The 18,041-nt window shown below is 43.4% G+C and overlaps 1 protein-coding gene across 2 annotated transcripts in view; it reads left to right on the top strand.

Moving 5' to 3' along the window:
- Positions 1-18,041, top strand: part of GRID2 (glutamate ionotropic receptor delta type subunit 2) — a gene marked incomplete at its 5' end in the record, with an annotated part of 671,475 nt that overhangs the window by 605,709 nt on the left and 47,725 nt on the right. For both annotated transcript variants that reach the window (XM_084203835.1, XM_084203834.1), the window contains one exon: positions 1,651-1,817. In XM_084203835.1, the coding sequence (XP_084059961.1) occupies positions 1,651-1,817 (167 nt within the window). The remainder of the gene's footprint in view (positions 1-1,650; positions 1,818-18,041) is intronic.

Raw genomic sequence — 18,041 nt, 5'->3', positions numbered from 1 at the left:
GCTTCTGAACAAATACTTAAATTTTGTATACGTCACATATATTTAATTTTTTTATAAATCTGGATTTATTTCAAATGTGAATGGATGGGGAAATGTAACTTTAAAAGCTTTTCCAGTGTAATGAGCTGGTTGGATTTATCTTAGTCAAACAGTTAAAATGGCTTACATGATCTTTTTCTATTAAAGTCTTTGAAGATGTGTGAAAATGCCTCATGCTGAGAAAAGTAATCCCAAAAAATCTACTTGGTGTGATCTTACCCACAGAACCCATAAGACAAATGGGTGTTTGTGTAGTCTGTCACAGCCTGGAGCATGACTGAAATGGGGACCATCCTGAACGTTGGTATTCCCTCTGGATAGCCATACCTACCCTGCCATGCTTCTCCAAGTGGGAATACCTACCCTCCCTCCAAATGGTTGTTTTTATGGCATTTACGAGGGATTTCATGTGGAATTTAGTGTTGGTGGAGGGACTCTGGTGTTTCCTTTGATGGCACTGCGTCACTGATGGCACGTTGTTCTCAGGTCACGTTTCTTCAGTTTCAGCAGAGGTGCTCAGCCCAAACCCTTCACGGCACCAGTGTCTGGCAGCAGTTGGGCACCCAAACTTCACTTCCCTTGGAGAGCAGACTGTGCTGAAACTGCCCCATTTCCAGGTGCACTGGCCTCTTTCTGGACACCCCTTGCCTCACTGTCACGAGCCGTCCTTGCGGACGGGTTCCGTGATGGTTTGTAGGGGATCTCAGGGTGCAAAAACCCAACACGGTACAAGGGGTTTGCAGTGATAATCAACACAAATGCACTTTTATTGAAATAACCACAGCAGAAATGCGTTGGGGAGGAACTGGGGATGAAAAGGGGAAAATAAGGAAAAGAGGGAGGAAAAAGAAAAGGGTATAGGCTAATAAACGTGGGAACGGCGAAGGTCCTTTGGTGTCCAGCCAATGAGGCTCACCAGTTCATGTCCGGGGAGATCTCAGAGGTGCAGTTCATCTGGACTCCAATTATACTTTTTTGATGGGGGAAGGGAATGATTTTGAAACTGAACCTATTGTATCTTTGGGGGGAGAGAATGGTGTTTGGAAAAGGGTACACACGGTCCATATTCTCAGTGGGCGAGAGCCATTGTTTTTGTGGTTCAGTGCCCGCACCTCCAACATCCAGCTTGCTTTGGTCAGCTCTCCTCCCCCGGGCTGGGGGCTTCAGTCCCAGTCCTTGGAAGGTGTGAGAGGGCCTTTTCATATAGGGATTTAATGTCTCAGCTTTTTTTCTGGTGAAGAGGCTTCTTGCATCCCAGTTTGTCTGTCACGGTGGTTGCAAACAAGCAAGAGGGGTCTTCTTTGAGGGACCACCCCCAAAACTCAGGACAAGTCCAGCCAGGCCAAGAATTGGGGGAGGAAAATCCCAGAGCTATTGTTGCCAAAAGGTCAGAATGTCCTTTTTCCTCTTATGGAGAGCAGTGTAGCATGCAGCAAATACACACACCTGTGACTGCAGTAGCTTAGCCATGCTCTCAGGTCTCCCAGCCCTTTGGCTTACAAAGCCAGAGGTCTTTGGACAAGGGGGATCATTTCTTCAATGACAGTCATGGGGCAGATGAGGGATATTTCGGACGGACTCACACCCGAGTTTTCCCTCTGTTTGCCGCAGGTGAAGCACGGGAACTACGCCTTTGTGTGGGACGCGGCGGTGCTGGAGTACGTGGCCATCAACGACGCGGAGTGCTCCTTCTACACGGTCGGCAACACTGTGGCGGACCGGGGGTACGGCATCGCCCTGCAGCACGGCAGCCCCTACCGAGACGTCTTCTCACAAAGGTAAGCCTTCTCTCAGCTCTGGAACCTTCTTCTAATTTAATTTTCAGCAAAGGAAAAACGTGTTGTTCTTGCGATCCACTTCATTTCTTGCGTACGCATTCATTTTATCCGAGACATTGAATTATTCACTTTTCGAGAAACTGCATTAAAAACACTTTGTGTTGCTCTTATTTGAATTGTTCTTGTTTCTTTTGAAAAACATTAATGAGATAAACTCAACCTCATTAGCGGGAAAATGAGGAAAGAGTTGCTTCATTTGTTATAGAGAGTCAGCATAACTCAACCCTTCCTATTACAGAAGCTGCTTCTTAAAGCAAAAGAAAGTGAATTTGGACACTGATGGGAAAACTGAAGGGGATGAACAAGAACACTTGATGTTTTGGTGGCAGGACCCCTATTAGTACCCAAAAGCATAGGTGCTTATCCCCCATACTTTTTGATCTCTTGGGCCACTAAAGTGCCATCTCTAGAAATGCTACTGGTACTCTGTTGCTACCGGGATCAGAAATACTAAACTGTATGTATTGTACCTTTGTATAGGTATTTCTGCTTCGCTCCAGTATTGATTTCTAAATCAGGATGTGTGTGAAATGTAAAAAAAACTACTAAACTTTAAAAAAGTATGATATCTGCAGTTTGGCACTTAGGAGAAGATGTGAGCTAGTCTCCTTACCCTGTTTTTCATTCTCTATCTGCTCTCTCAGCCTGGTTTGTGTTTTGTGTATCAAGCAAAATTTTACAGCTGCTGCAATGGGATTTCTGTTGTGTGGCTGCCAGGTAAACATACAAAATATGCTTAATTTGGACAGTTGCCTTTGCCTTTGTTCAAAGGCTGTGGTGGGGGAGAAAGTAGCCAGTAACACTGTGCAGATCCAGAGGAATCACTATCTGCTCACACCTACTGCATGAATAGGGAAGACTTGGATTCTTCGAATCTGTTCCACTTTAGGAGTGACATTGCTGAATTTTGAGCTAACGTAGCAGGAACGTAATAAAATATTTCACAGGTCAACATAAAATTTAATTTTAATGAAACATGTATATGCTTTGTATATTACAAAGAGTATTAAAGGCAAATGTTTACCAAATACTGTAATACTCTCGTATCCCAGCTGTCCAGGCTGGCTCTGCTTAAAATCTCAGGCACGCTACTGTTAGGGATCTCTATGCAAAACAAAGGAGTAGGATTCCTTCCTGCAATCTTTCACAGAAATTCTTCCACCTGTTAGAGTTCTCAGGTGCTTGTCAAGGTGTTAAGTCATCCTCTCCACAGCCTTATCCCTGTAAGTCTGAGTACAAAAATAGGAAGATATTAAGGAATTTCACAGTGTGTGTCTTTATTACCAAACACGGTGAAACCGCCAAGCGCCGTGGCCCGGCTCACGCCTGCATTCTTCCTGCCCACCTCTGCTGCTCTGCAAGCTGAGGTGGATGCATCCCAAGAGCCCTCAGAGACTGCTTGTGACAGGGTTTATGGCTCTTGGCACAGGGGGGACGTGGTTATGGCAGATCCTGCTAGGAGAGTTTCTCCTTGGTCACAGTGGAGCGGCTGGGTTACAGCTTCTTCTGATACACTGCCTTCAGCCCCTCCTGGATCACTGGTCTGTGCAGGCCTGACATTTCCAAGTACAATTTTATTTCATAAGACAATTTTGGCTCTTCAGTGTGTTATTATATCTTGGAGCTATAGGAAAGCAGAAGGAAGCATAGAAATTTGCACATATATAGGTATTTTTATCTGAGGATCTTCGAAGCAATACTTAAATATTAGCATCTCTCAGGAAAGCAAATGCTATTTCCACTTAATGCTCAGGGAATCCATAGCATCAGGAGACTTAAATGAAATCCCAAGGTCATATGTTGTCCCCTGGTGGAATCAGGGATCATAGGCACTCATTTTTGATTTCCTGCTCAAGTTGTCAGAGTTCAGGTAGATGAAGAAAGGGATTATTTGTCAGATATTGGGCCACAGGAGGATCTGGATGGATATGCAGAACTTAGCACTGGTGAGAAAATAACTCATTACATTAGGAGGAATAATGGCTGAACAGAGAAATTGGAATTTGCTTGGAGTGATATTACCTCCTGCAGAATTTAGAGAGCCTGAGATATATGTTCTGAAAATGTGTGTGCTGCTGTGCTTATATTCTTATTTCTGCATTATGAGAGTATATTATATAGCATTTCTAATTATGTCCATAAATATAAATTTACATTTTAAAGCAGTGAAAGACCAGATAAGAACAAATATGTGAAAGAGAAATCATGCTTACAAGGTAGCTTACGAGGTTGTGTTCTTAACACCCTTCTGTCCTGTTCCTTAAGTTTACATCCATGTGGTTTTCATACATCATCCTTACATTTCTTCCTAATGAAAAGGCTCAACAGCCTTCAGCAGCTGCAGCCTGCATGCTAAATAGAGAGAGAGGAATAGATTCATTGTATAGGATTAGCAAATGTTCACACGAATATTTCACAGTTTTAATGCAGCAGGGAACTGGTTTAAAATATATTGGCACTTCTTGATCTTTCCCAAAATAAATATATTTATGTGAAAATACAGGCCTTCTCTTTTAAGAAATTTCATATAAAGCCATAAGCTGCACAGTGTTAAATCCCTAGGGTGCAGCTGTGAAAGGTCTGGCAAGCTTACAGGAGAATTTGTTCTCTGTGCAGGAAGCACAGGCATGCATTTTAAACTTTTCAGTACCTTTTCCAAACATACAGGTGATTCCCAGAGAAACAGGAAAAGAGACAGAGAGGTGGAAACACTCACCCCTTCTCTCTAAAGCTACACCATGTGAGCTGCAGTCAAGGTACTGCTGTGGCAAAGTTTACCAGCAGGAAGCAGTGTCAAAAAAGAAGGGTCTTTGAGACCCTTCTTTTTCACAGGCAAAAGAATCCCTTCTGTGCCAAAACAAAGATGTGAGCAGCAGGGAATGGGCCTGACTGCAGTATGAGATTGGCTTTTTCCTGCACGGGGGTGGCAAAGCAGCCACACAGCATCTGGGACCAGGCCCTGCCTCATGCTTTCTCTGAAAGCAGATGCTTTGGGTCCATCCTGACAATAGATGTGTGGCTGTAACACCAAGAATATCAGAAATAAGCTGGGTACTATTTGAAAGATGGAGCAGTCACAGCCATCCCGATGGCTTCATTCATGTTGCAGGTGCTAACAAGCACATCTGGCCGTGCCACTAGGCAGCCAGGTGATGTGCTCAGGTAGGTGGCTGTCCTCTCTCCTTTGCCACTAAGACTTAACCTTCTGAGCACCAGCAGCCTCCGGGAAGCGTGTCAGTTTTCCTTCTCGATGTATTTTTCTTTGAAGGTAATGACAGGGGCTGTAATAATAGGAACTGCCAGATTTCCTAGGAGAGCTTGAAAAGGATGTGTCTTTTGGTTCATGAGGAGCTGTGTGGTGACACTAAATTTGACACCTGTTAAGAATTCTTTTCAGCCTTAAACTTTAAAACTTCCATTGCCCCCCTAGGAGGTATAAATATAATTGCAGACACTTTTCAGAGTATTCCGTAGGATGGCTGTGCTTCCTGCAGTGCTGCAGCAATGGCTCAGGTGCTTTGCTGGTGGCTGGCTTTCGGTGGGGGTCAAGGAGGGGAGGCAGCAAAGTGCTGGAATCCTGTTCATGTTCCCACTTTCTCTGCTGTTCCACTCCCTTCTCCTGCACTACAGCCCCAGCTGTGCAGCACACTGGAGGCAAAGGGACGGGAAGCACTAATTCTGTGCCTGGCAGAGGCCAGCAGCCAGCTTTTCAGTTAACTGGGACCTGCCAGCACCCAAAACCACTGAAAAACCAAGCCACAGTTGCTCTGCACCCCTCATATTCCAAAGAGCATTCTTGTGTGTTCTGCCCCTCTAGGTCAAAGGAAACAGTGATGATAGGAAGAATAAAAAGGGAAAAGGGAAGCTTCCCTTTAGAGCCCACAGTGTGGGACTCTGTCTTGTTCATCAGCTGAGTTCCCACAATTGCCCCAGACAAGCACAAGCTCATGGACACCTAAAGTTGTCTGTGTGCCAAGAGGAGCAGCCAAACTTCCATAATTCCTGGTGGTTGTCTGTGGGAAGGGGGTATGTGAGGGCAAAATGTGTGGAGGGTACAAGTTCCATATAGCTTCTGCAGAAACCCCAGTCTGAATTTGGCATTATTCACAAAAAGTCACAGTGAATTTGTGGCGTTGCTAGACAAGTCAATCACATCTTTTTGTCCTGAGGGGGGAAAAGAAATGGACACTTGTAATGATTTCCTCATGGCAAGCCCAAAGACACCTCCCTAGCAGCAAGTGGTGTGCTTTCAGATATCCAAAACTTTGGAGGGAAAGAAGAGAGCCATCATATGGCATTTCAGACTGTCCCCTAGCAAATCATTAGCCAGCTGCTTTAAATAAATGGTATGGATATTCTCCTGTCCTTTTTACATCTCATCAGCAAAATCCTGAGTCTTAGAAAGCTCCTGCCCTGAGCCATAAATATGTGCTCTTCCTGTCTCCTCGCCATTAATTCTCTCTCCTTAAATTTTCATTCTGTGTCTTGGAGGTCACTTATGTCCAAAGACTCCAGTGCAAGGAAAATTACTTTATTCCTAACTACCCTGATTTTTCTCTGCCCTTGGGACTATGTACCCCTTTCTTTCATAAGATCCCCCTATTTTAATTTTTTTTTAATATTCTTTTAATGAAAGCCCAAGCAAGTGTCACTTATTCTCTGAATTATCTTTTTACCAGCTGTATGGGAAATAAGAGTTTTGGATTATACCCTAACCCTGCAGAGGACTAGCAATAATGATGTAATTGATTTTTTTTATGATTAAATACAGGGATCATCTGCAGAATAGTGGATGCCTTAGTGAGAGATCAACTTTGTCTTGGTAGTTTGCTAAGAATTGAAATCCTATTCTGAGCTGTATGTATAACATTCTGAAACATATAGTGGACAAACAAGTAAAATCTACCTAAATCCACCGAAAGCACGTTTTTTCTCATAACTCCAGAAAATTAAGAAACTCTGCAAGTTGGGAGAATTACTGGACTTCAAGCAAACTCCTGAATTTAAATAGAAGTGTTTCATTTTGAGAGTCTGCTCTTAGATCATGTCACAAGTTCATATGACTGAAATTACATTAGTGAGAGGGGGGGAAAAAAAATCAAAATTGATTCCAGGTTTCTGAGCAATCTGACATGAGAATCTACTCTTAATTTATTCAGATATAGTCATTGTTAATGAAAGCCTTAACTTAATAGTAACACGTAGTAACAAGGTCGTTTCTCAGATAACCAGGATACTAAATAAAAAGTTTAACCACACCCAAGATAATATTTCTTGACCATCCAAGATAACCAGTCTGTCCTATTTTTGCTGTCTGTATGAGAGATGTAGGTGTAAAACTGGGAATTGCACCAGGCCCTGGGTCTCAAAACACATCCGTCTTCCTTTTTGCTGACCCAAATCCTCCAAGACAAGCTGCATTTGCCCTTCATGCCAGGGAACTCACCTTGAGGAAGCTCTGCTCAGCCAGCTCCTGCCTCCTGGGGCTGCAGAGTGCTCACACTTACTGCGGGCCCCTGCATCCAGGCTGAAACCTGCAACCTCAGATGGATTGTAAGAAAAGATGTAGCTTCATCCTGATTTTTCATAACAGCATCCATTACTTCATGAGAAAGCCCTAACAGAAAGCTTTTGTCCCTCTGCCATTCTCTCTTCTTCTTTCTACCACGCCCACCAGCATCTGGCCCAGGCTTACAGGGCTCTGCAGTCCTGTCCAGGTGATCTGGCACTGTTCCTTGGCATCCTCTGCCAAATGCAGAGCTCCAGGTTCTGAGGATTCCTGCACCGTCTCAAGAAGGGTTTCCTGGCTTTATTACCCCTCCCCACCTGACTGTAGGACTGCAGAGAGGCTGTGGCTCCCACACATTGCGTCGTGAGAGCAGGAGAAATGGATTTATTGACTCCTGATGGTGCTTGCAGGTCTCGCTGTGAATTCATGACTAGGAGCTGAACAGGATGGAGACGCCTACGGAAACACAGGCTTTAGCAACTTCTTAATCTCCCTGATATTAACTGATGACAGAGGTTGAAGGATTCTGCAGCAGATCTGGAGTTTATTGCATACACATAGTGAAAAATTACTCAAAACACATACAGGCAGTGAGCAGATTAGGGCTTTTTAAATATACCATAACATTTATTTGATGGGGTAAGTTAAAGAATCAGGAGGTAGCAGCACTGAGAAAGAAAACCATAGGGAAAGGCATTAGATCATCTTGCATTCTCACCCAGCAGGGAGCTATGAGGAACAGAGAGCTGCCTGCCTCCTTCATCATGGAAGGGCACCTTGCATCCAAGCAGTGCTCTGGTGAAGGAAAACTTTCCCACGTTGTTGCATGTTGGGGAAAAATGGTACCATGAAAAAGGCAGCTTCGTTCTTTCTCTTTTTCCTAATCAATGCTCACTTTCAAAAAGGGCCCTATATTCAAAGTTTCCCAAAGGCAAGCCAGGTATAAGGGCATGCTTTTGCATATTAATTCTCCATCATTACCACCCCAAAGAAAACAGTCTAATTGTGATGTGTTAAATTACCAGCAGAGAGCACTTTGCAAGCTCTTTCTTGCTACTTGCTATCCAGTTCTCTACCCCTAGGCACCTCAGACTTGGCAGGTAAAATGGCCAGGTATTGCCCAGTGAGGTGTGCAGTACAGTCAGTGGAAACAGTGTTGCTCATCCAACTATATGGAGGCGACATTTATTGTAAGCTGAGTTGTTCATGTGTTTTAAAGTTTTATGGAGTGAGTAAGTGCGTGGCTGCAGAATTTGAAACTGCTTGGTTATAAATCTGATGACAGTAAAGCTAAAAGAAGTCTCAGTGAGTGGCTTCCCGCCAAGAACTTGCCTTTTATGAATTCCTGAAGCAAAGATTAGGTTTCCCATCAGTGCACACTGTCCTGTAGGACAGGTTTTTTTTCTTTTCTGGCTGCCTTCTCTAATGTGTGCATCAGTCCTGAGAGGAATGGGTGTAGCTACTCACACTGGCTCAGCTGAGCAGCAGCACTGCCTTTAAAGTGGGGTAGAAAACAAGTGCAGAGCTTTCCTGGAAATAGGAAGGGGCCAGTCATGCAGCTGCCTTGATGACAGAACCATAATAACCCAGACAAGGGTTTAGCCCACCTACCCCATACCTGCCTGCTCTTGGCCTCAGTTCCCAAAACCCTGGTCAAACCTATTTCACTTAAAATGATCAAGAGCAGCAAAAGAGCAAAAAGTAATAGATCTTTGCTAACCCATTTTGTTGCCTTAAAAAGAAATTAACCTTTAGCTGGACCATAAAGCTCATTTTCAGCTAGTCCTGTTTTCCAGATAAAAGTAAAAGGCCTGAAAATAAAGCTTGTTTTCAAAGCTGAAATGAACCTGATGGAATGACAGCTGGAAGAATTTATCCCTATCTGAGCTAAGAGATGTGCTTCCACCAGTGGAATTGCTGCAACAGAGGCTACCTCAGCCTGCAGAGATTTGCCCTGCTATAAAACACCAATCTGCTGTTTGTCACCCATCCTTGAACCATCAGTAAGCAAAGAAGGTGCTAGCCTTGGTTTATGACTTCAGCCAAGTTCAGGGGTAGGCAAAGGGAAAAAAGGGCATGGGGAAAATCTCCAGAATGTAGGGCCAAGGAAGAGTGTTGGCAGCTTTCCTAGCAGAGCTGTCTTCCCTTGCTGAAATGGGATAAGAGGAAGAAGAAAGCTTGTTGCAGGAACAGAGGGAGTGAGAGGAGAAGCAGTGAGGAGCTGAGTGCTCCTCAGTGATTCTTGGAGGGACAAAAAAGTGAAGCATTCCTTATTGCCCAGTTCCATGTAGGAGGGGATTAGCAAAGTGAGAAATCTAAAAAAAACCATGCAGAGAAGTCTTCTGCTGTGTCTCAGAGCAATCCCACGGGGCAGGTTGCTCTAGGCTGCTCCCTAAGAAGGTAATGAAGGAGCTGGGAGAGGAAGCCAGTTTACCCAGCAGGGTCACCAGTGTGTCAGAGTGCAGTGGATTTGTTTGAGGATGAAGATGGGGTGGGGAATCCTTTGCTCTCTGACTCCTGTGTAGTCTTGAAGAAAAAATGTTCTGGTGATGAGCTATCACAAAATTGGAGGGACTTCTGCCCAAACCCCTTCTTGTGGTGGCAGAGAGGCTTTGCAGGGTTAAAGCAGACAGAAGCATCTGCTGACATGAACCAGCTGGATAAGGCTGGAGGCTCTTGTTTGCACAGTGTGCAACGATGAGGTTTATATTGTGCTGTAGTGCCAGTGGTGTGTTAGCCCAAAGTAAAGCAGAGCCCTGATCCCAGCCATCATGGTTTTGATGACTGTCCTAAAAACCAAATGCCTTTCCAGACCCAAGTTTTCCACTTAAACATGGTGTGCAAGCAGACAGAAATGATGATATGGCCAAGGAAAAACTGTGTTTGCCATTTTATTCATAAAACACTTTTGCAAAGTGCATTTAGTAATTTGCCATTGTAACCACCTGCACAGAGAGCTTTCAGGGCAGAGCTCTGACACTGTATTTTGTTCATACTTTGACTGCTCAGCTAAAACTTCCATTTCTATGCATTTATTCTGCTTCACACATTATGTTATCAGTCACTTTCAATATTTCAAAGTCACAGCAGTCCTTTTCTGACATGCATTTGCCAGAATGAACTGCCTTGACTGGTGTTATTACAGACTGCAGTTCCTGACTAAGGGAAAAGACTTACATAGAACCAGAATATTGGAATTTCTAAGAAAAAAAAAAATAGATAAAACAGAATAAAATTAGAGTCAATGAACAGAAATAGATGCTTTAAATGACCAACTGTATTAAAAGAAAAAAAAAAGGAGGAGAGAATGGGAAGGCAGGATTTATAACCCAATATAAAAGAATTAATCAGGAAAAGTTTGCTCTTTCAAGTTCCTATGCAAGGTACTGATAATGGCACTCTTCAGCCATCTGGTAGTAAATCAGAAAAGTATGCCATACTTTGACTTCCTCTCAATCAAATACTTTATCATATTCCTCTAGTGCTCACCTTCAACAGAGGGATTTGAATAATAAGCCAGTTATAGTGACAGAAAACCATCACAAGGGGCTTTGCCCTATCTGGAACATGTGCTTCCACTCCTGATTAAGTGCCAGTGGCAATAATTTGTCATGGCACGTGAGCACATCTCCCTCCTGCATGTGCCTAACAGCATGCACAGGCTTTTCCAGTTCCCTCTGGAAGCCCTCACAGTCAAGGGCTGAGCCAGGGGAAGTACACCTGTTTGCAAAGGTCACAATCCTTTCATTCTTTTTGCAATTGAATTTTCTTTTTCCTTCTATTTGCTGCTTTTGTCTTCAGCTGAAAGAATAGCCTAACAGCTGAACTTCCAAAGCAGCGAAGAAAAGCTGCCACCTAATTACCTGGCTTTGTAGATAAGTACATACTCCAGCTGCTCCCACCAAAGCAGAAAGGTTTCAGCTGGTGACAAGCATGAAAAGGAAAAATAACTGTATTGGCTTCAGTTTCATAGGTGGGATGCCTCAACAGAATCAGAGATCATGAGTATCTCAAAGACCTCAGATTCCTATAGAAAGCTGATGAGACAGATAAGCCGTGTTTGGATTTCTTTGTTTATTTAATTAAAAATTCAATTATTTTTTAATTAAAAAAGAACAAACAAACTCTATTACAGTAATATTTAGAGAGAAAAGCAGCAAAGTCATTAGCACTCTTTTGTAGCCTTGAGAGCAAGGATTATAAGTTCCTGACCCAGGACTGATTTTTTTTTTGGCTTTGTATGAGATATTCCTACAGCAGAACATGAGAGAAACCATGAAGAAGTGATCCTTGAGGTAACTGAGAAATAGATACTTTATTTTTAATATTGTTTGTTTGTGTTAATTTCCTTGGGTTTGGGGGGATTTAGTTAATTAGCAGTGGATCTTCAGATCATGGAATTACTCCAGATTTATACTGGTTTAGCTGATGGGAGAATTTAATCCTCTAATATGCCTTTGGCATAATTTAGATGTAAGGATCAAGATTAAGGTCCCCATGAAACAGGGAATTTATGTTCATTTCTTTTTCTTACACTGTGAAGTGCTGTGCAAAGCTACAGAAACGTGTCAGCTCTGACAGCCACACCTGGGCAGCAATCAGGGCTTTCAGAGAGACATTGGGCTTCACCTGCAGCATCAAATTCCCTGGTGTTCTTCCATTTTATATCAGTCTGGAGGCAATTGTAAAATCCATAGGAAAAAAGCAATTGAAAAAAAAAAAGCCCTGAGGAAATGAAAGTTTCTTGATCTTCTTTGTGTCCCTCTTAAGTTAAAAACACCTACAATGCTCATTTTTAATTTTTTTGCGAGTAGCAATCTTGCACAGATTAAACATATGAGGCCTGTTGAAAACACAAGGTGTTTTCAACAACCCCTGACAGGTGTTTAACACAGGAAGAAATATATCCATGGTTGTATGTGCAAGTAAGTATATGTAAGCTGTGCAGGCAGCAGTGGCTGTGTTTTATTCTCAGCCTCAAAATGAAATATTTGTGTGGTAGCAGAGAGCAGAGCAGCAACAGTGATATCCTCTCCTTCTGCCTGGCTTTGCAAGGGAAGGGTCTGTCACTCCAGCTTGCTGCAGGACACTCAGCTCAGGGGCATGAGCAGTCCAAGCTGACTCCACCAATCACTTGGATGCTGACCAAAGCCCTTCCTTCTCCCACTAGCTGTTTTCTTCCCATTTTCTCAGCTTTTACCAGTGGTTTACTGCTTACTTGCTCTTGATAGAAGAAATCCAGGCTGGCTTTGGAGCTGGAGTGTTTTTAAGGGCTGAGTTTAGGAGAAGTAGGCACTCTGCTTTCACGGAGAGCTGCAGTAGCCGAGATGAAGGGAGGCAGCAGGGCTGCAGAGCTGGCCCAGCTGCGAGCTGTGCACAGACACAGCTTCCTTCCTCTCGCTCCTGCCAGCTTTATTTCAAATTACCTGGGGTCTCGGTTTCCTTTTTTCTGCCCAAAGAATTTTCCTACTGCAGCTTCCCCTAACACAGACCCTTTTGGCTGTTCCTTGCCCTGCCAAACAGGGGTCGTGGGCTGCGGGGTGAAGCCCTGGGTGGGTGCAGGGCAGTGACCCACAGGGTGGCAGGGCACATCTGGGGCCAGGAGGTGCCCCCGGGGCTCCAAGTGCCTGTCCTCCTGGGGTAGTGGTCTCCAAACCCCCTCAGGGACAAAACTGGTATTTGGTGTCAGTAGTGTTGCTCGTTGTGAAAAAGCGAGGATTTTTAATTTCCTTTTTCCCCCCATTTCTCAGAAGTGTGAGCAGTTTGTCCATTCATGGGGCTGAACATGTCTGTTTGCTCGTGATGAAAATAAATCCCTGGTAAAGGCTCTCACCAGGAGACTTCTGTCCTAGGCTGGCAGGACTGGGAGCAGACCACGCTGTGCACCTTTCATCCTGGTGCAATTTGAGATGATTCCCACAGTGCTGCGTTTCAGGCTCGGCTCTGAATATTTGCTCGCTCACCGAGAAGCTTTCTCATCCCCCACAGGCATTGCATACCCACTAATATCTTTTTCTGAGCTGAGGAAAAAGTGGAGATGCCAGTCCCTCCTCTTGCCTAGGCAATGATAAGCTCCTTGCTGAAATTTTCAAATGTTACATCCCTTTAGATCACTAATACAGCCTATCCCGTACAGCTGGAATTATCACAGGGCTGAATCTTAATAGTGATGGTGCAGGTTATCTCTGTGTAAATAGTGCCAGATCTTTATTCAGCAGGAGAAACACTGCAGGCCTGCACTGATATACTGATCTGGATAAACAAGATAGTTTGTTCCTATCTGGAGGTGCCTTCTTAAAGTTCAGTTTGTGATGCTTGCAGGTGAAACTGATGATTTAATGTTCCTGGATATGGTGAAATACCTGGTGTGCTGCCTAGAAACCACAGGATTTTTCTCTGTAGGCCTGATGCTGGACTTCCTGAGCCTCTTGCTGTACTGCCAGCACTAACACAAACATTGCATCTGGGCAAAAAGGGTCCTTATTTCTGCTTGCTGTTCTCTTGGCAGCCTGCATCACTTCCCTTCGGGCTTAGTTAGTGGTGCTTGCCTTGAGTCACTGTGCTCTCACAGCAGGGCTGCAGGAATCTTTCTTGGCAACATTTGTTTTTCTAGAGAATTGTTTCCTAGCTGGGGGTTTATTGCCTGCTCTGCGCTTGAGTTTTCTCAAACAAATTTCAGCTCTGTTTCCAGGCTTGGTTTTAACCAAATGGAGCAATTCGTGGTCAAAGGGAGGAATTGTATGATATTCAGGGATTATTTTTTTGACTCAAAATAGGGAACAGATTAAAAAATACAGGAAGAGGAGATAGCTGAAAGGCCATGTCAATCAGAACTGCTTCTCTTAGCACGCCACTTCTCCTGAACTAGCCTGGCTGCTCCATGCTAACAGTGGTTAGCTAAATTAGCTAGAGTCAGCTGGATACTTGAATGTCATTAGAAACTGAAATCTTTGTTAGAGTTGAAAGTGAAAACTTATTATTTGATTGAAAGAAATAAGAAAGAATGCTTATAATAACTCCAGAAGCAGTCATCATAAAATGATGAAAGTCTGAATTAAAGTTCCACATCAAAGAAACCTGAAGGTAAAGGATGCAGTTAGTTCAGTCGTGCAACTTCAGATTAGCCTTATAATGATGTCATGCAGTTAACCTATGCTTATAATTAAGGCATTTCCTTAGTTATTAGAACCTGAGTAGATAAAAGCAAGTGTGCTTTTTTTCTTTTTAATTTTGTTAGAACTTGTTTGGTTTTTGTCTTTAGATGATGGGAAGGCCAGCAAGCTGAAATCTTAGGAAGTTGCATAGGAGGAAGGTGCCTAATCCTGATTTGTTATTCTGAAAATTTTCCTCTGCCTTTTCCTATGTCAGTGTGACATCCTTGGTAGGGCAGGCTAAGTGTTGTAATGGCCCTTCCAGCCCCACTGCCAGCAAATCTCCTCACTTCATTCTAAACCACCCTTCTCACCCTGATATCACCCTGCTGCCTTTCTCCTCCAAGCTTATAATTTGGTCCTTTGCAGCATCTCCCATCCAGGGCACTGAGATCACCTTGAGTAGCATATGTGAGAACTCCAGGCTGGGAAATGGATAGCCCTGGGACACTCAAGGGATCCTCCAGGTTGCTCACTCTCCATACCATGAAACCACAACCAACTTCCCATGATGTGTTTGACTTCATTAGGTTGCTTATTGAATTTTGCTGGCAGTATTGTCTCTTGTCCTTTGGGACCAGCATCAGTTGTCATGGCAATTACTGTCAGATGGTTGCAGCTTGTGTGCTTGGAGGAGCATCGGAAAACTGATGGCCAAAAGAAGTCACAGTTCAAACAAAGCATAAAATGTCAATTACTAATGCTGCTTAGGGACCAAAATTTTGGGGGCTGCAGCAGTTGGTAGATTCTTGGGTTTCAATCAACATCCTGCGTGTCTTTCAGTTTAGCTCCCAGATGAATGCTTTTGGTTTGTTTTTTAATTAATTACGGTGGCATTTGAAATGACAGTTGGAAGAAATGGGTCATTCTCTATGAAGTCGTTCTTCAGTTGCTGTAGTAGTCATACATCTGCCCATCTAGCATGGAGTTTGGCCATTTTATACAAGGAAATAGTTTACAAAGGAGCCCCAGTACATGTTTGGAAAAACAGGGAGTCTTTTGAATGTCCCTGAGCCTGTGCTTAGCCCCAACATCCCTAGTGCTCTGGGAAAGAAAGATGAGAAAAGTGGAGGCCAGCTGGACATCTCCTGTCATCTGTGTTACACTGTGGGCAGTGCCCACAGGCAGGAATTTCTGTCTCAGTGCTTTTGGACTTTGGGCCTGCCTGTTGACACTTCTAACATGGATTGGTTGAGTTGGTTCATTAAGTTGGTCTGAAAAATTCTTTGCATAAGCTTGAAGAAGATCCGTGTGTGATAGGCATGGAAATTTTGTCTGTATTGACTGAGGAAGTTGGAGTCCTTGTAAACAGACATAAATTGATAGAGAAAATGCAAAATAAGGGAAATTATGTAAACACAGCAGGTGCTCATAAGAGTAATCTATCAATGCTCTTTTCTGTAAAACAATAACAGAGAAAATTAGTAGAGTGGGGCCTTGCAGCCGTATTACATTATATACCAATCCAAATATGCTCTCCTGGGACCTTTCCTTAAAATGACTAAAATCCCCTTCCATGCAAAGCAAGTCTGGAAAGAAGAAGTGTGTATTAAATTTGCTCAGTTTATAGCTTCATGAATGGCATCAAATTAATTTCTTGCAAAATTTGGAGAAAATGTTTGGCAGCCCTTTCAAGAAGGATATTTCCTAGTGGGAAAAACTCCATCTCTGGCACATCTTGCTATGAATTTATCGTCTTGCTGAGCAACTGGACACAAGTAGAGATGTTTTGAAATATCCCAGACTGCTTGATGGTCACTTTGTGTTTAGACAAAGAAGAGTAGAAGGATCTCTGGGTGGTTTATTGGGCAAACATCCTCTACTTCTGTATTGGGAGGGAAAAGCAGGGACTTTGCACACGTGGTTATCACATGTGGATCAGTTTTGCACCAAGGAGGCTCTGTCCCATCCCGCTGAAGTCACTTTTCCAGCCCCTTTCTCAACCGCAGACTTTGGAAAGCCACAAAGGTTTTTGCCATATGTTGGGTAGCGTTTTAAAGCCTCTCAACAGGGGATGTATCAATATTGATCTTGTGCTAGAGACTGCATTTCTTGATGATTCACTCTTTTGTACCAGACCCCTTTAGAGGAGAAAATGGGCTAATAATACTCATTTCACCAGGGTCTCAGGGGAATGGAAGCAGGTTTTTTGTCACACTTGAGCTGACAGTTTTCTGATTGATGGCATTTATGGGAAGTTGAAAGAGGATTAAAGTCTCATGATGCTGGTTTATTTCAAGAACATGACAAGTTCAATATGATAATAAAGTGGGAATTTTTCTTCTGTGGCTTTTATGGGCTCGAGGTTGTTTAGGATGAAATTATGGATAAAGCCGTAGCTGAAGTCAGCAGTACGTGTTTCTGAGGCCATTGGGTGCAAGGTGACAGGAGCCTTTATAAAACCCTCAGCAGTTTTTTGCCACAGAGAGCTTGACAGCAAAGCCAAAAGAAAACTTAATACTGTAATGATTCATTCCATGTGGGAGGCCAAAACTTTGAACAGCGTTGGAAGGCATTTTGCCGTAACGCGCTTTAATTTCGTAGTTGTGCTGACACGGTATATCAAGGATTATTATCACCGAAAGGCACTAGAGACTGGTTTGAAATTACAAGCATTTAGAGGGCTGGTGAAGTGAGAGTTAATCTTCTATTCCTTTGTGGACATGTAATGAGTGAAAGGAAAGAAATTGCTTCCCAGTATCACAAATTAGCACAGTAAGGAGTGTAAAATCTTTACAGAAAGGAGGGGTGAACCATTCATCCATAAAACACTGAATTCTACCTTCAAGCTCATTAGTATATGTGTTTTACCCACTAATTATATAGCCAGAGTAATAGTGTTATAAGTCCTCTACTTACTAAAAGTAGGTTGCTGTAAATAAATCTCTGTTGGATCAATGTATTTTTACTAAGGAAACCTTAAGTTTTGAGAAGAGTCTTCAGGGTCTCACCATAGTGAAGTTATCATTATTAATATCCCTTGTGGATAATATCTTTGCATTTACTTAGCTATTTCTATGTTCATTTATGATAATATTTAAGCAAGCTTGGTTGGCATTAATAAAATTAGAGTTCATTAATATTACATGGACATTTTATTTAGAAAGACCACTTACTCTAGGCCATTGAAAGTTACACCGCTTTCAAAAGGCAGCTGTGCACTGCACAAGGATCTCCAGAGGTTACTTTGCCTTAGGGGCTCCAGATTGCCTTGGGTGTGGTCTTTGGGCAGAGATCCCTTTGGCACCTTGGCTGTGAAGCTTGGGCTTTGCAGCTGGACAAGCCAGGTGCCCCACACCAGGTTTCCCAAGCAGGCCCAGGGAGGGGGAGCTCCAAGGAGCACTGGCTGGAGGAGGATAGAGCAGAGATGGAGAGGGGCAAAGGGATGAGAGGTCTGGTGTCCTTCATCCACCACACATCTCCCACAGCCCTGGGAACACCAGTGGGGCTTGCTAAAACCTGTGGCTGTTGCACTGGGGTGCATGTTTCAGGTCTGCAGTGCAA

The sequence above is a fragment of the Fringilla coelebs genome (assembly GCF_963513975.1).
Source record: "Fringilla coelebs genome assembly, chromosome: 4".
NCBI lineage: Eukaryota > Metazoa > Chordata > Aves > Passeriformes > Fringillidae > Fringilla > Fringilla coelebs.
Note: the sequence above shows the minus strand (reverse complement) of the source record. Positions and strands in the feature narration are given on the sequence as shown.